This window comes from Peromyscus californicus, unplaced genomic scaffold, assembly GCF_007827085.1.
Source record: "Peromyscus californicus insignis strain IS unplaced genomic scaffold, ASM782708v3 Scaffold_21__1_contigs__length_65335640, whole genome shotgun sequence".
NCBI lineage: Eukaryota > Metazoa > Chordata > Mammalia > Rodentia > Cricetidae > Peromyscus > Peromyscus californicus.
The window spans coordinates 61,594,231-61,619,208 of NW_026294514.1; the positions used below are offsets into that span (position 1 = coordinate 61,594,231).

Below are 24,978 nucleotides of genomic sequence, written 5' to 3' on the forward strand. Positions count from 1 at the left end.
AATAGCTGCAGAGGCCAGGCACCCCAAGACTGGGGCAGACAGAGGTTGCCATTGAAAACCCCAGTACATGAAACATTAATTGACAGATTCTCCTCCACTCTGACCCTTGGACCAGCAAAAAACTAAGCAGGGCCTGGCAGCACATGCCTGCAATCCTAGTTTCTCAGGAGGCCAAGGCTGGAGGAGTCCAAGTTCAAGACCAGCCCAGGAAATTCCATAAGATTCTGTCTCAGAATAGAAATAAAATTAGAGCTGGGGATATATATATAGCTCAGTGGTGGGGTACTGGCCTAGCATGTATGAGGCCCCAAGTGTCATTCCCTGGTACCACAGGAGGGAAGGAGAGAGGGAGGAAGGGAGGGAGGGAGGGAAAGAGGAAATACATTTCTTGTTCAAATGATTTCTGTTTAAACACATTTCAAGGAGGCATGGCCTTAGACAATGGATGTCTGTTAGGTATTGGGGGGAAATGGTAAGTGACCATGGAAACTAGCACAAAGCGATTCCTTTTCTGTCGGAAGTGGAGATGAAAGGGGCTGAACAGACACAGTGGGAATAAACGTTGGCGAACGAAAAGATGTAGGGTACCAAAGCTATCACCACAAAGAACCCACGTGCTTGATGAAAATGATGACACTTCCGGCCCACAGAGGAGCAGGCAGGAAGGGACACGGGAAAAGCCGATTCCTCTGTGAGGCACCATAAGGAAACCGGTGGTAGACTGAGGCAGAGCTGCACTGTCCATTAGGTAGCCACTAGATACGCCAGCCTTAGTGTGTTTTCAAATTGGCCTGCGCTGTAACACACAACACATTCCCGTAACTTAGCAAGGAAGAGTAACAAGGTTGTGGGGACAACGGGACTGAGAGATGGTGGGATGCAGGATCCATCGGTGTTCCTTGGTCCTCTCACTGGCTGCCCAGCCCGTGGACATAGAGCATCCCTAGGCCTCCTGGCAGCTGGATGTTGGTCATGCTTACACTTGACAAATGTCTGCTTCCTGTTGTTCTTACAGGAATCTCCATGAAGCCCCTCTCTTCCGTGCCACTTACCGACTTGTCCCGAGAGACCTTCTTGAAGATGATGTGGGACTTATTGGTCTTCACACAGGCTGCCATGTTGTCTGTCCCTTGGGAACTACGTCAGGTTGGAGGGCTGGGAAAGTACAATCCCAAACATAAAATTAAGGACACTCTGGATGTAAAGCCCACTCCTGAGTCTTCTTCCCTTGGACATTTCCCCCATGGATGCTTCAGCATCCACGCTTGATCAAATCAGCTGATTGGTTGCACTTCACTGTAGGGTAAGCTTAAAAAATATTTCATTTATTTCTATGTGCACCACGTGTGTACAGATGCCTGTGGAGGCCAGAAGAGGGTGTTAGATCCCTCGAAGCTAGAGTTGTAACCTCCTGACCTGGGTGCTGGGACCCCAACTCACGTCTTCGGGAGAAGCAGCAAGTACTTGTGACTTCTGAGCCATTTCTCAAGCACCAGTACCCCCACTCTTGAAATGGGGTCTCACTACATAGCCCTGGCTAGCCTGAAACTCACTCTGTGGACCAAACTGGCCTCAAACTGATAGAAATCCACCTGCCTCTGCCTCCAGAGTGCTTGGATTAAAGGCCTGTGCTACCACACCTGGCCCATAGTTCCCCAGGGGTGTGTTCTGTTTTTCTTGGTAAGCTTCAAACACGTCAGTAAACTTCACCAACTAGATTCTAATGAAGTTTGGCTTTTTCTGATTAAATGTTGGTGTCATGTACTTGTCAGGTTACGTCTAAAATGCTTTCATTCCAGGTGTGGTGACTCCTACCTATTATCTCAGCACTCAAGAGACAGAGCTAGGTTGTAGAGAATTCGGGGCTAGCCTGGTCTACATAGCGAGTTCCAGGGCAGCCAGGGTTACATAGTAAGACCGTATCAAACAAACAAAACCAAACAATGTTATCATAATTAGATCCTTTCTTCTTCCTCCTACTCCTCTTGTTTCATTATGTGGCCCAGGTTGGCTTCAAACTGGCAATCCTCCTGCCTACTGCCAGGATTAGAGGTGTGTACCACCATACCTGGCTTTTTTGTGCCTTGTGGTAAGCATACAGAAACCATTTCTGAAACACACCAGAACAGAACTGCTCCCCAAATGATGTTGTCAGGAGCATATGAGAACCCCACAGTTCCATCAAGAAGGCCTTTCCCCCACCAACGTATCTGTTCCCTCTCCTCAGTCTGACAGATAGTCAGGCCATCTCACGGTCTAGGATTAAAGACCCTCCAAGTTTCTTTCCCAAGCAAAGTCCTGTGGTAGCAAACTCTAGCATCTCGCCCTGCAGAAGCATGCCTGTCCTTGTTGGCCTGTGTCTACCCTTGCTTGGGTTTGGCTCTCACTTACCTTGTGATTTGCCACAAACCAGCTGGGATGGCCAAGGAGGTCAGGAAAGGGTCCCTGTGTTTACAGATGGTGAACAGCCAGCTCCTGTTCTGAGGCAACTGGCGAAGTCCCACCAGATGACCCCACAGGGCAAGAGTGAGGCCCCTGGCTGCCACGTGGGGAATTTGTAGGTATCGGTAGGGATGCCCAGCACTGAGGTCTCAGTGTCTAAAAGCCAAATCAGATTTGAAGAGCAGGGAGGAGATTGGATTAGTGAGATGGCAGATTGGCCATTTCAGCAGTTCTAAGCATTAGCTGGGAGCTCCAATCTTCTCAGAGGATCCCAAAGATGCACAAGCTATCCTGCTGGCCTGGGGAAGGTGCAGTGGGAGGAACAGCTAATTAAAAGCTCTCTCTTTTTTTTCTTAATCCTAAACCTCTTTGGGTTCTGGAAATAGATAGCTTATCCCTTCACTCCTCAACATCATCAGGAAGGGGAATGTTCAAGTGACTGACCTGATTAGGCTCAGCAGGCATTAAGGTATTATATAAAGGAAAAGGTCAAGGAGAAATGTCAGGCTAGGGCTGAGCTGCAGGTGTCCCTCTTCTTCACTCAACATCAAGAGTCCTATTGGGCTCTCTATCTTCCTACATCTTTACATGTCCAGTGTGGGTCCATGCACCACCTGGGCTTCCCTGGGCAGTAATGAGTCTACATCTGATGGGCATCCATCTCTACTTTCTAGGCCCTTCTCCACACCCAGCCCAGCCCTTCTTAGCCCTGACCCATCAATTCCCCAGATGGGGAGGTCCTGTCACTCGTGCATGTAGACATGGGTCCTTCTCTGTGTAGCTTTGCGCCTTTCCTGGAACTCACTCTGTAGACCAGGCTGGCCTCGAACTCACAGAGATCCGCCTGCCTCTGCCTCCCGAGTGCTGGATTAAAGGCGTGCGCCACCACCGCCCGGCGTGTGACTCTTCTTCTTTACCAGTCTCTGGACCTGTAAGGCAGAGTGCCTATGACATTGTGTTTTCCTCACTTTGAGGGGAGTAATCCATACTCCCCAAAACCCTCAGGGAATGAAAGTCGGGAATGCTATGGCCACTAACTCACCTATATAGTGGTATTCACTCTAGAAATAAAACAGTAGCAACAGAAGACTTCTTGTGATACCTAGGGTGTCACTCTCTGTCCCCCAACCTGGTGGCTTTCAGTCCCTCCTGGATAACACCTGCCAGGTCCTGGCCTTATTTCTCAGTACTCTGCCCACCACCACTGTCGGGTCTGCTGCCCTCCCTTGATTTCTGTAAACCCACCTTTTCCCTTCCTGCTCCTGCTCCTCCCCCTTCCCCTCCCCCTCCTCCTCAGTCTTCAACACACACAACCAAAGGAGTACTTGGGACTCCACACACTTAGCAAGTCAAGAACCTGGACCACAGTAGTAACAGCTCATGATTTAGTGAAGTAGTTACCATGGTGATGGATTTGATAGTGCTTTCACACATCCGTCACTGCATTTCATTCTATTTCATCCCGTCCCCCATACACTCTCCTTTTTGCCCCCTTTATTTAGTTTGACCTAAAACTGGCCAAGCTTTTAATTTCCAAGGGAAAAACCCAGCAGCTATTTGTATTATTTACTTTGAGATCGGGTCATGCTTACGTACCTGGGGGCTGGAATTACAGATGGTTGTGAACCTCCATGTGGGTGCTGGAAACTGAACCCAGGTCCTTTCTAAGAGCAGTGAGTGCTCCTAACCACTAAGCCATGTCTCAAGCCCCAACACTGTCTTTAAAAAAAATTCTTTTATGTGTATGTGTGTGCTGTAGTGCATGTCTGTGTATCACATGTATATAGTACTTGCAGAGACCGGAAAAGGGCACAGGATCCCTTAGAACCAGAGTTACAGTCATGAGCCTCCACATGAATGTTGGGAATCAAACCCAGATCCTCTGCAAGAGCAGTCAGTGTTCCTGATCACCGAGCTCTCTCTTTAGTCCTGATGTTTTTGTTTTTTTGTTTTTTAACAGAAATGCCAGCTAACAAATGTAAAAGGAATGATAAACATTATCCAACAAAATGTAGTTGTATTAATCCTAGCTTTTTAGGTTTGCTTGTTTAGGTTTTTTTGTTTTTTTCCTGGCCTGGAACTCACGGCAATACTCCTGCACTAGCCTCCCAAGTGCTGGGATTCTAGGTGTTGTGCCACTAACTAGTTTCTGTAGCTGGAACACTCCAGGCCCTAGAGAGATTGCTCTTCTCCTACAGACAGTAAAAGTCCGGGCTTCCTAGTGCTCCTAACCTAGACCCATATTCCCCATCTGCTGCCTTTGGTTTCGTTTTTCTGACACAGGGTCTCGCATCTAACTTGGGCTGTCCTTGAACTCATGATCTTCCTGCCTCTCACCTTCTGGAGTGCTAGTAGAACAGTCCTACATCTTCATGCCTAGCCCTTTTATCAAGTATGTTGTACTCCAGGCCCCATTCTGCCCTAATCACAGCTAGATACATGCCCTGCTCTTCAGATCTTGCATGGCCTGTCTCTTATTTCCATGGAAATGGCAAGATTATTGCCATGGTTTCCTCTTACTCCCTGGTCAACCCTAGCACGGTCCCAGTGTGGTTCTGTGTGGCATGCATGGCATGCCCCCTCCCCTGGGGAACTGAGTGACAAATTTCTTTATGGTAAAGTTATTTCCTGATCTTCTGGCTCACCATACCTGAATTATAGTAAAACTTCCATCTTGAAACTTTAGGACTAGTCCTTCGCCTTTAAGCCACTAAGCAGCAAGGCAATGTAGGGATGAGGTCCCTCTAGGACAAAGCAATGTAGGGATGAGATCCTTCTAGGACAAGGCGATGGAGGGATGAGGTCCCTCTAGGACAAGGCGATGGAGGGATGAGGTCCCTCTAGGACAAGGCGATGGAGGGATGAGGTCCCTCTAGGACAAAGCAATGTAGGGATGAGGTCCTTCTAGGACAAAGCAATGTAGGGATGAGGTCCTTCTAGGACAAGGCGATGTAGGGATGAGGTCCCTCTAGTACAAGGTGATGTATATAGATCTCTGTCCCAACTGCATGGGAGGTATCCCTTTGGATTAGCTTGAATCCATGAAGTCTTTAGATCCTACTTCTGGCCAAAAAGGGGGATGTGTTAAATTACAACAAAGTTAAGGACTCAACACCCATGTGTGTGATCCCAGACTGGATAGTCAGCTGGCTAAGTGGGGTGCACAGAACATTCTGGATGAACTGAGGAAATGTGAATGTGGTTGAGACAGTGCCAGAACAGAGGCTGGCAGATAGCTCAGTGGGTAGAGTTGCTTGTTATGCAAACCTGATGATGACCCGAGTTCAATCCCTGGATCCCATGTGGGAGGGGGAGAATCTGCCCCCAAATCTGTGCTCTGATCTCCACGAGTGCTTTGGCACATGGGGGTACAGGCAGAGACCCTTATCAAAAACCGAAAAAGGGGGGGCTAGAGAGATGGCTCAGCAGTTAAGAGCACTGGCTGCTCTTGCAGACGACTTGGGTTCAGTTCCAAGCACCCACATTGTGGTTCACAGTCCGCCTGTAACTCATTTCAGGGAACCTGACACTTTCTTCTCATCTCCACCAGCACCAGGCATGGACATGGTGCATATATACACATACATGCACACAAAACATTCAGACACATAAAAAAAAAACACAACAAAATAAAGATAAGCATTAAAACAGGTTATAAGTCAAGCATGGCGGCACATGCCTTTAATCCCAGTGCTCAGAAGGCAGAGGAAGATCTCTGAGGCAGCCTGGTCTACATAGTAAGTTCCAGGCCAGCCAGGGCTACATAGTGAGACTCTGTCTCAAAAACAAAACAACCAACCAACCAACGAACAACAACCCAAAAATAGGCTATGAATCCAGGAAACTCCTTTTTAAAATTTATTTTTATTTTATGTGCATTGGTGTGAGGGTGTCAGATCTTGGCGTTACAGACAGTTGTGAACTGCCATGTAGGTGCTAGGAATTGAGCCCAGGTCCTCTGGAAGAGCAGCCAGTGCTCTTAACCACTGAGCCATCTCTCCAGCCCCTCAGGATGCTCTTAACTTCTCCCTTTAAAATACAAAGACAGGGAATTGAACTCATGTCATCTCTGGAGAGAAGTGGCAGTGGTTAAGAGCACTTGCACTTGCAGAGAACTGGGTTTGACTCCCAACACTCACAAGGCTGCTCGAAGCCATCTAAACCTGCAGTTGCAGGAGGGGCTGCTCCTCTCTTCTGATGCCTGCAGGCACCAGGCATGCACATACATGCAGGCAAAACACTCTAACAATGCAAATTTTTAAAAATCTAAGTTTTTTTTTTTCAAATACAAAACAGAGAAGTGCATTTGCGGGTGGGTGAAGTAGGGAGATAGGGGAAGGAAATAGGAGGAAGAGGGAGGGGAAACTTCCATCAGGATGTAAAATAAATGAATAAATTCAATTAATAATAATAAAATAATAATGCCAGGCATGATGATGCATGCCTGTAATCCTAGCACTTTAGAGGCTGATGGGAAGATTTCCACAAGTTCAAAGCCAGAGTGATCTACATAGTGAGACTCTACCTTCCCCTCATGTAACTCCACTCCAAGACTAGAGCCAGCAAGATGGTTCAGTGGGCAAGGATACTTGCCACAAAATCCTAATGACATGAGTTCAATCCCCGGAATCCACATGGAAATGGGAAGAGAGCGCTGACTCCGTAAAGTTGTCCTCTGACCTCCACATAAGCTGTCACGTGTGCATACCCATATATACACATCATGTATACATACAGTAATGGATAATTAAAAGCTAAACATACAAAAATCAAAAAGTTCCACAAACTCAAAGAGAAGAAAAATGGCCAGGACTCTCTGGCCCTGCCTGGCTGCAGTTGTTTGCTTGTGGAATCCTGCATCCTCCCATTGCTTCATGGGTGCCAGGCCACAGGAAGGGTATAGTTGAGCATATCTTAGTCACTGGCCTGCCATAACTTTGTGTGTGTGCATACATGCATGCAAGCATGTGCATGTGTGTTCACTGGGGATCCAACCAGAAGCTTTGGGTTCATACACACTGGAGAAACCTCTACACACTTCTATGTGGAAATGCTATTTTTTTTTTAATGGTGAAAAAAAAGTATGTATTTAGAATTAGCCAGCTGGACTCAGTTTAGATGATGCCAGTTTTGCTGGCAACATCCAGAGCATCATAATCATGACTCAATTGAACATACACCTTCTCCTCTTCATCAGGCCTTATTAGGGTGTTGACTTTAGCCACATCAATGTCAGTCTCTTCACAGCCTGTGTGATTGGTGCTTGTTGGCCTTGACATCCATAATGAATGAGTATGTTGTTGTCTTCTATCTTCTTCATGGCTGACTCAGTGGTCAGGGGCAATTGGATGATGGCATAGTGGTCAAGCTTGTTTTTCCTCGGTGTGTTTTTCAAGATTTGGGCTGCCTCCAGAGCTACAGGGTCTTGGGCCACCAGAAGGTGGGTGACGTGCAGATCTTTTTGAGACTGTGGACACTTCTCAGCACTGCCTTCTTGCCTTTCAAGGCCTTCGCTTTGACTTTGGCTTTAGGAGGGGCAGGAGCTTCCTTTGATTTCAGTGCCCTCTTGGCTTAGAAATGTTATTTTTTTATTTTTTATTTTTTTTGGTTTTTTCGGGACAGGGTTTCCTCGAACTCACAGAGATCCACCTGCCTCTGCCTCCTGAGTGCTGGGATTACAGGCGTGCACCACCACCGCCTGGCGGAAATGTTATTTTTTCTTATTTTTATTATTTTTTTTTTTTTGGTTTTTCGAGACAGGGTTTCTCTGTGTCGCTTTGTGCCTTTCCTGGAACTCCCTTGGTAGCCCAGGCTGGCCTTGAACTCACAGAGATCCACCTGCCTCTGCCTCCTGAGTGCTGGGATTAAAGGCGTGCACCACCACTGCCCGGCGGAAATGTTATTTTTAACCTCTGGTTTGTGATGATTTTTCTCTTCTTGATAGAGAAATGAGGGACAAAAAGGGCATTCTTGTTCCTAAAAACCAAGTATTCCAGATACAGGACTCTCTTACTCTGATTTTGAGGTTCTCAATTTTTCAGTGTGACTCTTCCCATCTTTACAGGATAGGCTTCAGAACCAACATGACTTGCTTACCCTCAGTGTAACATCTAGTGACATCTAGCACCCACTTCTGACAAGCCTTACACAGACCATCCAGCCCTGGGCAAAGGCAGATCTGCCTGTCTTTAGCTGTGCATTACATGAAACTCCAGAGCCCAGGGAACAGTTGGAAGAAGCACAATAAACCCCCAACAAGCAAGCCCAGCAATGCTTGCTGTGTGGGCACGGAACACTTAGCCCATAAACGTTCCAGAAGATGGCTCCAGAGCATAAGGACGGAAATACCCACTCTATAAAACAAGCAGAGTGTGGTGCTCAGGGACAAGTCCTTACTTAGGAAAAACAGGTGACTCCAAAGCTGGGCATGACGCCTCGTGTTATTAATCCCAGCATTCTGAAGGCTGAAGCAGGAGGATCTTAAGTTCAAGGACAATCTGGGATACACATGAGAAAAAGAAAAAAAAATAAATAAGGGGGCTAGAATGGCTCCAAGTTAAAGCACTTGCTGCTCTACCAGAGAACCCGAGTTCGGTTTCCAGTACCCACACTGGGTGGCTCACAACCACCTTTAACGCCAGTTCCAGGGAATCCAATACCTTCCACAGGTGTACACACACACACACACACACACACACACACACACGCACCTTTGCTCACAACTACCTTTAACTCCAGCTCCAGAGTATCTAACACCCTCCAAAGGTGTACACACACAGACACACAAACTCCTTTGCACCTTCCCTCTAGGTTTGTTCTTGAAGTTGACTGGCCTGAATTCCCAGTCCAGGAAGTCCTGTTCATACAGGACACCTTTCTCTGGAGTCACCCACAGGGAGATGAGGCTCCAAGCCCTGTGTTTCAACTCTAAACACTAAGGACAGTCAGGGCTCGTGGGGGAGGGGCAGCGCTATGGGCACTGTCAGCCAAGAGGCTTATGCTTGTCATCTTAAGGGCACTCGCTGGAGGAAAACAGGCACTGTACTAAACATCAATTGCAAATGAAACGGCATGTCCTCATTGCCAGAGCTTTATGAAACAAACACAGGGAAGTCTGAAGTAGCTGCCATTTCTGAAGAGTGTCAGGAACAGGAGCTTTTAAAAGCCATCGCCTGGGGCAGGAGGGATGACTCAGTGGTTCAGAGCATTGGCTGCTCTTCAGAGGACCCAGGTTGCATTGCCAGTGCACACAGGCCACACAGAGGTTCACAGCTGTATTTAACTCCAGTTCCAGTGATCTGACACCCTTTTCTGGCCTCCAAAGGTACCAGGCATTTAAGTGGTGTACAGACATGCATGCAGGCAAAACACTCAAACACATAAAACACTGAAAAAAATCTAAGCTATCACTCCAACTCCTACATTAGTTAATTCTATAGAACAGAGGGCTGCCTAATACTTAATTGTAAACATAATTATAGTTCACAATTTTTTTTTTTTTTTAGTTCACAACTCTCAAGGTAGTAAGACTTTACAAACAAAAAACTAAGGTCCACATTCCAGCCTTTATTTGGATCTCTTATGTAACATTCCCAGTAAGTTATTTCCAAGGTTGGGAAATCAATAACTCACTTTTTATCTCATCCTGCAGCCTAGACTAGTTTTGAACTCTGGATTCTGGATTCTCCAGCCTCAGCCTTCCAAATACTAGGCTTACAGGCATGTGCCTCTACAGCTTAGGCGTGGGAGGGCTGATGGAATGACACTGACGTTCCCTCTACTTCTCTCCATTGCTTCAAGTTCCATGCAAATTTCTCTGATAAGCATAAGGATGCTTACTTCCCAAGGGCACTGGAATCCCTTCACCACTCTGGGATCCAATGTTACTGGGGCTCCAGATGTGTGCAGTGGGAGATGGGTAGCTCCAGAGGTGGCCCTCAGTTCTGTAGTCCACTGTTGAGTCCCTGTATCCATGAGAAAGCTGCTCAGTCGCCCTGTGATTTCCTTTTCTCCATTTGTATAAGGCAACATCACTACCTGACCATTTTGTGGTGGGGTGAAGAAACCTGTGGAATGTGTAGACAAGTCCCTTGAAAAAATGCTCAGTATAGGGTTAGGCAGGGCTCTCAGACTTACTCTTCTCCTCCTACCCTGGAGGTTGATACATACCTGGGTGCTTCCTTAGGCTCTGTAATGCTCACTGAACCCCAATGACAATGGGGTCTCCGGAATAGTGAAACCACTACTAAAGAACTGTGTCCTTCCACCACCCCATGGATGGAGTCCAGGATCTGTGAACTTGGCATTTGTGCAAATTTGTGCTGAATGTTACTAGTATGTCTATTTTCCCGGCTGACTGTTTGGCACTGGCGTCAGTGTGCTCTTCCCTGGAAGACCACCTCTCCCACTCCCAGCTTTACCCGGCTGACTATAGCTGTGTAGGACTGAGGCCTCGTGAGCTGTCGTCGTCCTCCCCCACCCCGCCCCCGTTACTTGGTGTGTATGTTGGTGTCCCCCTTGGGTCCTCACATCTGGGTGGTCATGTTGGTGAGACTTCATGTATAGCTTCTGATGTGACGAGGAACAGTCTCACAGCAAGCCCCTCTGCTTCTTACCATCTTTCTGTCCCTCTTCATCAACGTTCCCTGAGCTTTAGGTGTGGAAAATGTTCTGTACAGGTATCCACTGGGACTGGGTCCACAACTCTGCATTTTGATTGACTGGTTTTCTGCAGTGGTCTCTACTTAAGAAGAAAGTGTCCACTTTTCTTTGGATTGATCTGCTACTTATAGATCTTAATTTGAAAGACAACCAGTGCCTTTGTTGGTGTTATGAGCTGGTGACTATACATCATAAATCTATAAAGGATCACAAAATTGTCCACTTTAAAATACTATGTGAGATCAGAGCAGCAGTCTGCTGAAGCAAGGGAGTCAACAGACCAGTGTGACCTCTCACTGGCACACATACTCAGGCACTTCTACAGAAACTCAAGTTTGAGGATCCTTCACTTCATTTGAGATTTAAGTTGATGGATGAAAATTGGGATCCACTGTCAATATTACTGAAATAGGATACAGACGACATCATAGCTGACTCATCTTGCATGCCTCCCCCCATATGGACCTAGAATGGCAGGCAGTCTTCACACAAATGCGCCCATCTGAGGTCAGAAAGCTGGTCAGAACTCAGCTGTGAAACTTCCTCCCATTTTTATAATAAAATAAAATATAATTCAGATGACTAAATCTGAGAACTAAGAACTCCTCTTATTCCTACTTAGGACACCTTGTAGAAACGAAAATGGTGGTTAAATAAAGTAGAAGTACAATCTGGCAGGTCATCGCTCCTCCCCTCTTAATATAGTCCACACAGGCTTCAAACCGTGAGTCTGACAGAACCCAGGTGGGCAGACACACAAAGACACGTGGGTGTTCTGTATGCCTGGAATCACGGCAATCTTGTTTCCCAGCCAAACTATCCTTGGGAACTGGGCTGCCCTGCCCTCTCCTCCATACATTTACTGCAGTGTCCACAAAATGCCCAGTTCCCCAGTGTCCAGGATATATGATATAAAGCAGTGTATAAGGGTCAGAAATGGTGGCGTTCCTCTTTAACCCCAGCACTACACAGGTAGGAGGATCTCTGGGAGTTCCAGGCCAGTCAAGGCTACACAGTGAGACCCTATGGGGGGTGGGGGGAGCAGTGCACCCAGAGTGTACTTAAGGAATCAAGCCTTTAACCTGATTTATAATATCGTACTGGGCAATGACCTAGTGAATATAAAGCTGTTAACTAAAATATCATGTTACATACAAGTAACATGAAACAGACTGAACAGGTTAGAGGAGGAAGTCGGCCTGTTCCTCCTTGAGACTGCATAAGAGAAACAGCCGAGAACAAGAAGACACCATGTGAAGACCAGACTAGAAACCCAGTGATGCGAGGACTCCACCTGCAGGCAGAGAAAGGTGCAGACCTGCAGGGGTGCAGACCACACCAGTGCTCAGTCAGCACTGGCAGTTAAAGAGGACCAGATACTGGGGAGGGGCATGAACTAAGTCAAGAGCAGTTCTGCTGCAAGTTCAAAAGCAGGGTGACTGAAGTGACTGATGTTCACCTGACGCTCCCTCTCCCTTACAAGGACAGCTGACGTCTGGCACAGTTTCTGCACCCCCAACTTACCTCTTCAGTGGACGCAGGGTATCAGTCCACAGCAATGCCCAGGTGGGGTGGAGGGTGGGAGGGATCTGCAGACACATCCTGTACTCAGACTTGCACAGACACAGAGCTGGAGTGCAGTGTTTATGGGAGTGATGATTGACGGGGATGGGTGACATGCTGAGAATGACCAACACCAGGAAAACCGTTACCGGAAATACTAAATACCCGCTGGGCAAGGCTGTGCAGCCTTGTTACCCCACCCACTAGGAGGCAAGAGGATCTACACACAAAGCAAGACCGAATCTCCTAAATGAGCAGGTATCAAAAAATCAGTTCCTTTCCTCCTTACTTAAGGACATAAAAGAAGAAAACAAACAACCAAATACAAAATGCAACCAAGATGTAAGGAGTTTGAAAAGTATATAACACATTTTTTTTCTTTATTGACAATCAAGTTCTGTTGGGACACATAATTAAATAAATAAAAGATGTGCCCTGCCAGCGAATTTCAACTTCCATCAACACAAGCTCTCTGGCAGCAAACCAACAGGTGAGCTGCAAGCAGGGAGACGTCAGAAGAAAGACTGCCATCCCTGTTCCCCAGCTCCAGCACTCCTGTCCCTCCTGTCCAGAGAACTAGTGTGGAGGCAAAAGTAAAGTGCAAAGTAAATGTGACAAACACACGGGGCTTCAGCCACCCAGCCACAGCTCAGACGTGCGTGCGCACAGGTGAGCGGTAGGGACAGCGCCCCAGCCACCCAGCCACAGCTCAGACGTGCGCACAGGTGAGCGGTAGGGACAGCGCCCCAGCCACCCAGCCACAGCTCAGACATGTGCACAGGTGAGCGGTAGGGACAGCGCTTTCCAGCCTTCATCATAACCAGTCCTAGACAGGCTGCTTGCGCCCAACACTAAGGCCACACGGCAGGAACGGCACAGTGGCGGCACAGGACTCAGCACTCCCGGCTTCAGCAGAAACGCCCAGGTGAGCACTCAGACCCCTGCTGTGTGGCTGCAGTGATGCAGGATGACGAAGTTTCTCACCTGCTGCAAATCTACCTGACAGGAAAAGGTTGGCACAGGTCCTTTCCACTCTCCCTCTCTCACACATACACACAAAGCTATGTGGAAATGTTGGCAGGAAGGGAGCCAGGAGTTGTGAAGGCCAGCCAAAGAACGCAAGAGGTTTTAGCAATGAGACCAGACCACACCTCCAGCCCTGAAAACAGCTCCACCCATCCTTTGTCACATGAGGACAGGCCTTGCATTTGGTTTCCACTGACCCAATGCCTACAAGTGAGTCCCCTGGGTAAGTGACCCCAGAAGGGGGTGTGCATCAGGCCACAGTCGACTTTGGAAAGATAGGAAAAGCACAGAGGACCCAATACCCAGTGTGTGGGGCTGTCCTTGGCACTGTGTCCAGTGGGGAGACCCAGCAGGGACCCTGTGCTCCCCATGAGGTATGGAAGGTCAGAGTTAGTAGTGTTTCCCATCCAAATGCAGACAAGAACCCAAACTTCTGCTAGGGACCTGCAGAGTCAGTTTGATTCAGTGTTGGTTCTTCGAGGCCTTAGAGACCTTAAGTCGGTTCTCAGGAAAGCCACGGCACCACATGGCTCCAGCTCTTCTCTGGGAGGACACATCACCCTCCGAGACAGGGCTGTGCAGATCCCGCGCTGCTCCTGAGGGCTGCATCAAGGTTGTGCCCACAACACAGCTTTGCTTCCTTTGTCCACACTGACAACATGCAAGCCCGAGGGGGCCCATGCCACCGCATTTATGGAGGAGCTTTAAGGATCAATCAGAAGAGATTTCAGTCAGCTAGACACCAGGCCCAGGCACGTGGGAAACACAGGCCCACCACTCACAGCAGGGACTCAGGCTAAGAGAGCTGCATTATTCCAGTAAGCAGCACTGGACCAGACAGAAGACATCGTCTCCTTTAGCAACCAGGCCTTATCTGCTCACCCCAAGAACAGCTCTGAGTGAAGCAGGGAGACAACACACCACAAAGCTGCACAACCCACAAGGTCATCAGGAGAGGCCGCTGACCCACAGGAAGCCAGGGCCTCTGTTCTAGTGGGCAGGAAGCTTTGGGCAAAGAATAAGTAACAAGGGCCCAAGGCTACTAATCTGGTAGGTGAGGAAGGCATGTAAAAACGAGTGTTTACAACTGTGAAGTTACTGACAGATGTGGGAGTCAAGGAAAGGAGGACGGAGTAGGAAAAAGGATGAAGATTCTACCCGCTGCACCTCAATCACTGTGGTCTGCTAGACTGTTGAGTGGTGCAGCCTGGCCCCACTAACCTTGGTCAGTCAGCCCTGCAAATGAGAGGGGACTGCCCTCAAGAGGCTCAGAGGTTCACACCCAACCAGATATGACATAACCCCTGGGATGAAATCACAGGCTCTGCTTGGGATGTGGGCCTGAGTACACGTACTGATGGGGCCCATCTTACCTGTGCTGTTTTGAAAGAACCTTCTCCACTTTCCCTGTGAGCACACTCCAGACATAAAGAGAACCCTCAGCTGAGCCTGCTGCCACGTAACTGCCATCAGGGCTAGAGAAGACAACAGGAGAGCAAAAGCTGTAGAGCTTTGACCTCACGTGACCGACCACTCCCGTGCTCACAGATGCAGGTCATGTGTTAGCCATGAGCACGGCAGCCCAATGTGTTCCCTTTGCTCTTTCAGCCGCCCGGCTACTGAAGAGCAGTGCCAGATTGCATCTTCAGGCTCCCCATCCCTACCTACCTACCAGACTTAAGCAACACACAGAAGAGCCCAAATCCAACCTCCAAACAGCTTAAGGTTTCCACCCATGAACAGACTTGTTGCATGGTTTAGAGAGTAGGCAGGGGAAACCATGAACTGTTGAGACGTAGGCTGGGGAGATGGCTTAATGGGTCAGAGTGTTTACTGCAACCCGGGGATCCAAGTTTGAATCTCCAAAACCCATGTTAAAAAAGTGTGTGTGTGCACGTTTGTACCTGTAACCCCAGCGCTGCTGCTGGAAGAGACAGGATTTCTGGGGCTTGCAGGTTGTCAGCCCAGCTCTAGGGTCAGTGAAAGACTGTCTCAGGGGAATAGAGTGGAATGGTAGAGCAGGACACTAGATGTCCTCCCCTGGTCTCTGCATGTGTGCATAAGCTCGGGAGCCCACACACACTCCACATGGAATAGACACTTTTCCCTATTATGAGAGCCAACCCCAGAATACACTTAAGAAAAGTATGGTACACAGAAGGCAAAGTGAGGAGAGGGACACTGATCACCTTCGACTGTACTGCTCCACTCCAGGGAGGCCAAGCCTTTCCACTGTTCCCTGAAACTGTGCCAAGTCTGGGAAGTGGGCAGATGAAAAGGGGAATGTGGCAGCTCACTCAGAACCAATTATCTGCCAACCACGCTCACAATCATGAAAGTAACACCGTTTTTGTTTTTGTTTTTTTTTTAAATCCTAGCAGGACCACCAGATGCCCCTCAGACTCACTCCTGTACTTTCCTTTAAGTACTTTAAGGATTGTGCTTTACTTCCCTTAAAGGAAAATGACTAGTTTTTTTTTTTTGTTTTTTTAAAATATGGAACGCTTCACGAATTTGCATGTCATCCTTGCGCAGGGGCCATGCTAATCTTCTCTGTATCATTCCAATGTTAGTCTATGTGCTGCCGAAGCGAGCATGAAAATGTCTAGTTTTAACCTCTGAGATAAACCAAGCAGGGGGAAGGACATGGCTACTAACCTGAAGACAACTCGGGTCCAGTCAGAGCCACATTTGAACCCAGGAGCGCTGAAACGAACAGCAGACAGATCAGCTAGTACCCACACTGCACTCACCCGGCAGGCCAGAAGCAGGCCAGGCCAGGCCAGGCCCAGTACCTGAATGTCTGCTTGACAGCATTTGTCCGGAGGTCAATGACTTTCAGCAGGTCATCACGGGAACAGCTCAGGAGCTCAGTTCTCTCAGGGTTTAAGTCCAGAGCAGTGATCTTCCCCAACAGCTCCATCTCTCGGACCACACTCTCTGATCTAAAGGAGACAGAAGCCTGAGACCTAAGGCAAGTGGACCACACCCAATTTGACTAGGCTGTTGTCACTGAACAAAAAATGATGCTACCCAGCTAGATCCAACTGTCTTCAAGAGCAGTAAGCATGCCTCTGGCCTCACTACTACTTATAAAACTTTCCCCACAAAAGAGCCTACAGGAATGCTGAGTACCAGAACTGCGGGACTGGTTAGAAATTTTCTTGCCCGTTTTTAGAATAACAGGACAACTACCAACAGAACCCCCGATAAGCAAGAGTGAGCCAGGGTGACTGCTGTTAGCATTGCAGACTGAGTCGGAGGCCTCGTGAGCATGGCAAGCATGTGTCCCGCCACGGTGTGCCCCCAAGCTGCAGAGTAGCACAGTTTCTACGATGTCACTTTCAGCTTTTACATAAGGCTGGATAGAAGCGGCTTAGGTGGGTCTGAGGAGCCCACAGACCCTGACATGCTCAGGTAGTTTCACCGTGGCTGCTTCAGACATGGGACTGGATGACCCCAGGGGACAGGTGTCACTCTGTGCATCTACTGCTTCCCCAGTTCTCTTACACACTCAATCCACAGCAGTCAGTCAGCTAATAGGCCACCACTAGACAGGGTCCAACGGGGGCACTCTCAATGGTTTTGCTGAAGGTTTCCAATGAACTTATTTGCGGTCTTAACTGAGCAGAAGTCTGTCTTGTTATTATATATACAGCTATAGACTACTACTCCAGTTCTCTGGTATGTGGGTCATTTTATCGACAAATTAAGGATTAGCTAGGAGACTTGTAATATCCAGTGAGATTCTAAAATTCCATGTTTTAAGTTCAAACTTCAGATTTGGGGGGTGGAAAAAGATAAAATACAGCTTGAAGTAGGGTCTAGGAGTCACAAGCTTCACAATGACGTCCTTGTGGGCACTCTGCATTTCAAAGTCTATCCAGAGCCATACATTCTCACCTCTTTCTCCACACTCACAAGTCCCCTACCTGAACTGTGGCCTCTCTATTCAATCTAATTACCAGCCGCCTCTGTCCTCAGCAAGCAGCTCAGGGCTTCACCTCACCGGACTTCTTTTGGTCCTGACAGATCTCCTCCTCCTAACCTTGCCCAGCAATGGGAACCTCCTAGCATGTCCCTATCTATGCCCTGTTGCCATGAATTCAGGTCCTCATCAACACTGCTTTCAATGTGCCCTAACCTGCTCTCTGAAGACAGAACAAGTCACCGAGCAGATCTGAGAGTCAGTGCCATCACTTTTTTCTCTTATCATCCACACTCAGGACATCTGATTGCCCACTCACCCTGCTATCTCATTGGCATGTGCCCTCTGAGGCATGCTACATGTCAGCTACAGCAGGCTGTTCTAGTTGGGCATGCCTTTTAATGGCTTTCTGTCGTATAAAGTCCATTCCCATCACCACGAAAAAGGCCAGTCTTCACTACAGCAAAATGTTCACTGCCCTGTGTTCTGTCTTCCCTGTTTCAACTTAATTTGCCTAAAGGTAGGAATGAGTATCTTCTCATCTCTTGCTTATCTTACAGCTGGAAGAACATCTGGTACATAGTTCATGTACAACAAATGATGGCTGTTGTGTGTAAAGAACAGCACAGTTCAGACCCAGGTGTCCTGGAGCTCTGCCCGTCCTGGAGTATGAGAACACACCTACACACAAAGCATGCTCACAGCTCTTTAAATGTACTTTCATCAGCCTCCACACCAAGCTCCTAGGCGTCATACCTTATATCCCAGAAGCGAATTTTCTTGTCAAAATGTCCACTCATTACACATTGCTCAGTGCAAACAATGTCATTGCAGCTGGAACCTGCAAATACTGTCTTTATGCCTGAAAGAAAGCCAAACATCATCAATCAAAGACAACCATGTGGCTATATACATATATAATATGGCTATATACACATATAATATGGCTACACTCCTGAACACAGAACACCCCCGAATTACAAACCGAAATGAGACCAAGCAGAAATGACCCTCCTTACCCCAGTGTCCCTAAGACTGAAATAAATCTGGGGTTCAGACTGATTACACAAAATGCAAGTTCTGATGTGGCACATCACCTCACCGCTAATATCTATATGAAGAGAGAGAGAGAGAGAGAGAGAGAGAGAGAGAGAGAGAGAGAGAGAGAGAGAGAGAGAGAGACTGAATTTCCTCACAGACTTTGCTGCGGAGATCCCAGAGTTTGAGGGTCCGGTCGTGACTTCCTGAGACTATCCGAGCATTGTCCAGCAGGAACTTGGCAGAGAGCACTTTCCCACTGTGGCCTGTGAGTGTGTGCTAGGAGAGAGGACACAGCCAAGGTGAGCCTTGGGATGACACACTGCCCTCCCAGAGGAGCTCCAGAGCCAGTCTCAAAGAGCCCTGAAATCCTGCCAGACACCCTCAAAGTAATCAGAAGAGAGGAAAGAAATTTGGCATATGGGGAACACTTTACCTAACTCAGCCTCAATCAAAGAAGCTGCATGTTTTCATCTGAAGCACTTTCTACTAGGCACCCCATTTATGACCTGAGGACTAGCTTTCAGAATCTTCCAGAAATTATTTCTGGTGCTGCCTAGAGATGAGGCGTTGCTTGGTTTGATCTTGGACTGACGTGTTGAGGCTTGGTCTCTTTAGTCTGTGGCCCAGTGGGAAGATTACACACTGAGCACACGCTCCCCCGAAAGACTGGGGCCCCTGGACTCTTCCTTTGCTCTTTAACTCTCACGAGGCAAACAGGTTCATCAGCCACACTATGTACTGTGCCACCACAGGCCCAAGCAACCATGGGCTAAACTTCTGAAACCTGAGCTCGAGATGTTGATGTTAAGCGTTCTGTCCTCCCTTATTACATCTCTCCCAACATTGGCAGAAAGTTGAATACCAAACACAGAGATCAAGGCCACAAAGATAAAGACAGACACGGTGTTGCATACATAATCCCAGTACTTGGATTCCTGGAATCTGTAAACTCACAATCAGCCTGGGCAACATAGTAAGACTTGGGGATATAGCTCAATGGCAGAGCACTTGTCTAGCACATACGAGGCTCTGGACCCCAGCACTGGAGCAGCGGGGATCTCCTACTAAAGAGAAATACACAGTACCAAACTTCATAAACTCTTTGAAACTCGAAAAACAGGGAACAGAAAGCAAATAGAGGATGCTTTGAAAATCTCCATCTCCACTCCTCTAGGTCTGGGATTAATAGGTGTACCACCAAGTCTGGCTCAAATTATTGAAGTCAGTCCTATACTTAAAGTGAGGACAGGTCCACTGCAGGCATAATTTACAAAAAGAAACATCAGAATTCCATATAGATAATTAGAAGACATGGGACATTTAAAATAAGAGGTCTCAGCTTGAAAGTCAGATCATAGCCAAGGATACCAGCACTCCCAACAATCAAATCCCTTTGAGACTAAGCTGTTGGATGCCAACCAGTGTCTTCCCTGGGCTTGTCAGGGAACACAGAATGGAGACATCACTGCATGTCAGCTACTGTTTTGCCCACGACAGCACTACTAGAGCATGATGGGAAAGAGGCAAGCAGCTGGGGATGCAGGATGCTGGTAAGTGACCTCGGAAGTCAGACCTTTTACTGTTCATCATTGACCTCTTTTCAAGGTAGTTTTTTGTTTGTTTTTATTTTTTTGAGACAAGATCTCACTATGTAGACAAGGCTACCTTCTGAGTACTGGGATTAAAGGCATGTGCCAACACACCTGGCTTTTTATTTTTACTTATTTTTAAAAGTTTACTTTTTTTGTGTGTACACCACTACAGCTTCCAGGAGGTTGAGGCACTGGATCCCTTAGAGTTGATGCCACAGGTAGCTGTGAATGGAACTCTGGTCTTTTGAAAGAGCACTTTGGCATTCAACTGCTGAGGCATCTCTTCAGCCCTTCTGATTTTTATATATTATTATTAATTATGTGTGTGAATGTCAAGTGGAGTCAGTCCTCTCCTCCCTTTACAAGGTCCCAGGGATCAAACTCAAATCATCAGGCTTGTATGGTAAGCACAATATTTGCTGAGCTATCTCTGGCTTCGCAGGGGCCATTTTTTAAAAATTAAAGACAGATACTCACTATGTAACCTTGGCTGTCCTAGAGTTCACTATGCTGACCAGACAGGATTAAAGGTATGCACAACCACACCTGACTAGAATCATTTTTTACAAGTATACTCCCCCACCCCGTCATTTCCGGAACCTAGGAGGAGCTGCCTGAGCTCTTCAGGTACAAAAAAGTCATAGAAAAAAGGCCTCCACATCTTCCATTTACCCACGGACAAGACACAGCTACAAGCAGACCAAAGCTCTCACAGCTACCTATCAAAGCTAGTCTATCAAATGCTGCTGCAGGCCAGCCCACGGATGATATCACCAGCACCCACCTCATCCACATGAGTGGCCCACTGGCTAGGTCTCAGTGCTTCAGCTCAGGGAACTGGAAACAATCCCAGATCTGATCTCCATCTTCTAGGTCTACTTCTCCAGCTGCCTCATCCGGATTTGAGGAGGGTGCTCCCCATTTATCTATAATTTTTCTTTACCAATGACAAAAACACCAACCCCTAATTCATATTGCCTCAAATGCTTCCTTTTTTCCTCCCAGGGTCCAGTATAAAGAAACCTGCAGGTCCCTCTTCCATAGTTCGTCAGCACTGTTACATCTCAGTCTAGAAGCATAGGTCTCAATTCAAATTCTAACCACATTATTTAACTGTGTGACCTTTCACCCCTATCTGAATCTGTCTTATCTACCTCTCTCATCTGAGTTCCCAGATAATTAAAAAGAGTCACAGCTCGGCACTACATCCAACACACACACACACACACACACACACACACACACAATGCTTTCTCTTTAAGCAAACTAACTCCTGGAAGCATTCACTCAATCTTAAATACCCAATAACAGATGAACAGAGTTGGGCATGGTGTCCTATCACAGCACCAGGGAGGAAGAGGCAGGAGGACTGTTGCAAAGCAGAGGCCAATCTGGATTCTACGAGTTCCACGCCAGAGTCAACGTTACGTAGGGAAAATTCCGATCAAATAATAAAAAGGTGTGTGTATGTGTGCAGGCCCTTGGGCACTGGTGGCTCACATCTTCCTGTGATACCACTAGGCTCCACAGACCCGTTCTCATGTGCACATACCCACACAGATACAGGCACACAACTTCAAAAACAAAAAAGAAGACCAAAAAAGATGAACAGTTAAACAACTGACAGCTGACCACAGGTGAATCATTGTGCACTCAGAAGCAGCATTGGCCGGGCACCTTTTCCATGTTTAGAATGCAAAGCTGTGGTGCAACACCTGAAAATGTGTGGGATGTTTGCACAGACAAATGCTGCAGCAGCCCCTTGCTGCAGCCCTCCCTTCAAAAAACACAAGGCTGACTCTTCACCACTCACAGTACGTATCTGCCATCTTTCTGGGCTCTTGTTTGACATGTTCAGAATGGATTTCTCCTTCAACTGAGAATCAGGAATTATTACCCTCAAGGTCCTGTCTAAATAGTAATTCCAGGAAAGTGAAAAGCTGAAGTGGTAAGTTAATCTGCTTCTGAAGAACCTTCTAGCTTCATCCTCATAGCATTCAATAAGACCACCAAAATACCTGTAAAGACCACTCTAATGTAACCGACTCCCTCTGCAGAGCTCAAATATTCACTTTAACACCACGTCATTCTTTGTGTGGGCCGACACGAATGCAACCACTTAGAATGTCCCACCAACGCCAGTAAGAGTACGTGAGAACTTCTCTCCAGCAGTTACTGAACTCTCAGAACCACCCTGTTCTGAGCACTGTCCTGGGTATCAAACTGGGCTCAGATGCACACTTCCTCACGAGCTGACGCCATCCTTCTCCTTCCTCTGCACCTATCTCCTGTTCCCAGCTTCCCATCTGTGTAAGTACATCCATGTATTTCTGTAGTCCCAAGTCCCAACTAGGAGGTAATTTTCAGGGCTTAGGGCTCTTACAAACCACAATGCACAGGCCTTTAAACCCAGCACTCGGGAGGCAGAAGCAGGTGTATCTCTGAGTTCAAGGCCAGCCTGGTCTACAGAGTGAGTTCCAAGATAGCCAGGGCTACACAGAGAAACCCTATCTCGAAAAACAAAAACAAAACAAATACATACATACATACATACATACATATGTATGTATGTATGTATGTATATATTTATAAACACCTGCCAGGTTTTTTTTTTTTAATATTTCACACACTGATCAACACATGCAATTAGAAGATTATGCTAGCTTTCTCATACTGGGTCTTACCCTTAATCGAGAATCATCCACAGTCCAGATTCGGCTTGCAAAATCATTTGAAGCTGCTAAGAGGTAAGCTCCCTACAAGAATAAAAAGAAAAACGTTTAGCAAAATTCAGTTCACATATAAAAATTCCCCAGTTAGCAGGTCCAAGAAGGAATTCAGATATTTCAACTACACCTCTAAGCTAGACACAACCTATATTGTCAATGTGTTTATAACTACCCCCACCTAGTCTTTGAAGTCAAGTCCTTCTTCCTGGATTCACTTGACCTTACAAGAGTACGATAGACATCTCAAGCTCAAAGTAGAGCTCGGTCTCGCCCACTCGCTGTTCCCTTCACCCAAGTCCTTAACAATAAACGGGACTTCCTTCCAACCCTGAGCAAACCAGAAAGCCGCCTCACTCACCTCCTCCCTTCAAGGCTGCCCATCTTCCCCGTCCTGCCCCTTCCTCCGGGCTTTCACCACTTCTGCAACACTGGGCTTTTGTGGGCCATTTCAGACCCGCATTTTTATTCTGAATCTGTTTGTCAAACCTCTCAGGAACTGAGATGTAGCTCAATGGTAAGGCACTTGTATAGCACGCCCAAGTACCTGGGTTTGATCCCCAAAATTGCCAAGAAACCTCTCAAGACTCTCAGAATGGCTTTATGGTTATTTAAACATTTTGACATCACATATATTCTGACTCCCACACAACTAGCCATTCTTATTTCCTTATTTTCCCCCAGTATCCTGGCACCACTGCTTGAGGCATAAAGATGACTAACACCTAGTCAGTGCCCATCCTTTAAGAGAAGGTTCTCAGCTCTGTGAAGAGGCAGATGTGGTTAGCACCTTCCCCAGGAGGGCAACAAAATTCAGGAAACACAGGCTATTAGAAAACAGAAAAGGTTCCATCACATCGTGAGTATTCTTGAGCAATGGGGATGCTACCATTACTCACCAGCCTCCGGACCAGCCCTGCCCCAGCTCTTCTCTCTGCTTCCTCTGCTGCAATGCCACCCTTTGCATATGACCTCGAGGTCTGCCTCAAATGGCTTACTTTGGTCCCTAAGCCACCCCAGAGGTGTATTACCTTAATATAAAGACCTGCAACTCAATGCTTTCTTGCCATTCCCTTAAAAATTCAAGCTGAGCAGTGGTGGCGCACGCCTTTAATCCCAACACTTGGGAGGCGGAGGCAGAGGCAGGCAGATCTCTGAGTTCGAGGCCAGCCTGGTCTACAGAGTGATTTCCAGGAGGGCTAGGGCTACACAGAGAAACCCTGTCTCGAAAACCAAAACCAAAACCAAACAAACAAATTGTATGTATGTATGTATGGTGTGTGTGTGTGTGTGTGTGTGTGTGTGAGAGAGAGAGAGAGAGAGAGAGAGAGAGAGAGAGAGAGAGAGGAAAACATTGAGGAGTCAGTTCTCTATTTCCACCACAGGGATCCCAGGGATCTAACACGAGCCACCTTGCTGGCCTGGGTCTTTTAAAGGGAAATTCCTTGAGAGAAGCCACCACCCTGACCCCTAGGAACATGCATCTAAACAAACGACATTGGGCTATGAAACAGATTGAAGTGGTGAGAGTTGGTTGGTCTCTGATCTACTTCTAACCCTCCCCAGTGTGGACTGGATTCAAATCGCAGAGAACAGAAGTCTTGTGGGTTTTTTTTTTTTTTTTTTGGAGATAAGGTTTCTCTGTGTAACCCTGGCTGTCCTGGAACTAGCTCTGTATACCAGTCTGGCTTTGAACTCACGAAGATCTACCTGACTCTTCCTCCCATGTTGTTTTCGTTTTTAATTTCAAGAATCAGATACCTTAAATTATTTTTAAAAAATCTCTAATATTGGCCGAGCATGGTGTTGCACACTTAGGAGGCACAGGCAGACCAGCCTGGTCTTTGCAGAGACCTGTCTCAACAAACAAACAAACGACTTAAAATCATAGGTATCAGGTACTTACAGCACTATCAAATTCAATGCTTGTAATTCCTGCATTACTGCCAGTCAGGGAACCCTTGAATTCACATTTATCTGCATGAAATAAAATCAAAAA

The 24,978-nt window shown here is 47.2% G+C and overlaps 2 protein-coding genes, 1 long non-coding RNA gene and 2 other non-coding genes across 7 annotated transcripts in view; 1 reads left to right on the top strand and 4 right to left on the bottom strand.

Annotated features, from left to right (window-relative positions):
* Sag (S-antigen visual arrestin) overlaps positions 1-3,660 on the bottom strand; it is a 42,495-nt gene extending 38,835 nt beyond the window's left edge. The window contains exons 1-3 of the mRNA XM_052750495.1: positions 3,248-3,660; positions 2,392-2,598; positions 1,053-1,155 (exon numbers count right to left, since the gene is read on the bottom strand). Coding sequence (XP_052606455.1) covers positions 1,053-1,118 — 66 coding nt within the window. The 5' untranslated portion in view covers positions 1,119-1,155; positions 2,392-2,598; positions 3,248-3,660. The remainder of the gene's footprint in view (positions 1-1,052; positions 1,156-2,391; positions 2,599-3,247) is intronic.
* Positions 3,661-3,754: 94 nt separating this feature from the next.
* On the top strand, positions 3,755-14,000 carry LOC128117933 (uncharacterized). Its single transcript, XR_008220952.1, has 2 exons — positions 3,755-13,391; positions 13,448-14,000. It is a non-coding gene; the product is annotated as an uncharacterized LOC128117933 (long non-coding RNA).
* Positions 13,010-24,978, bottom strand: part of Atg16l1 (autophagy related 16 like 1) — a 34,736-nt gene continuing 22,767 nt past the window's right edge. For all 3 annotated transcript variants that reach the window (XM_052750498.1, XM_052750497.1, XM_052750496.1), the window contains 8 exons: positions 24,886-24,956; positions 22,938-23,009; positions 18,817-18,937; positions 18,377-18,482; positions 16,488-16,637; positions 16,351-16,398; positions 15,066-15,167; positions 13,010-14,394 (listed from right to left, as the gene is read on the bottom strand). In XM_052750498.1, coding sequence (XP_052606458.1) covers positions 14,301-14,394; positions 15,066-15,167; positions 16,351-16,398; positions 16,488-16,637; positions 18,377-18,482; positions 18,817-18,937; positions 22,938-23,009; positions 24,886-24,956 — 764 coding nt within the window. In that variant the 3' untranslated portion in view covers positions 13,010-14,300. The remainder of the gene's footprint in view (positions 14,395-15,065; positions 15,168-16,350; positions 16,399-16,487; positions 16,638-18,376; positions 18,483-18,816; positions 18,938-22,937; positions 23,010-24,885; positions 24,957-24,978) is intronic.
* LOC128118061 (U6 spliceosomal RNA) lies at positions 16,183-16,289 on the bottom strand. Its single transcript, XR_008220986.1, has one exon. It is a non-coding gene; the product is annotated as a U6 spliceosomal RNA (small nuclear RNA).
* On the bottom strand, positions 19,993-20,256 carry LOC128118094 (small Cajal body-specific RNA 6). Its single transcript, XR_008221013.1, has one exon. It is a non-coding gene; the product is annotated as a small Cajal body-specific RNA 6 (non-coding RNA).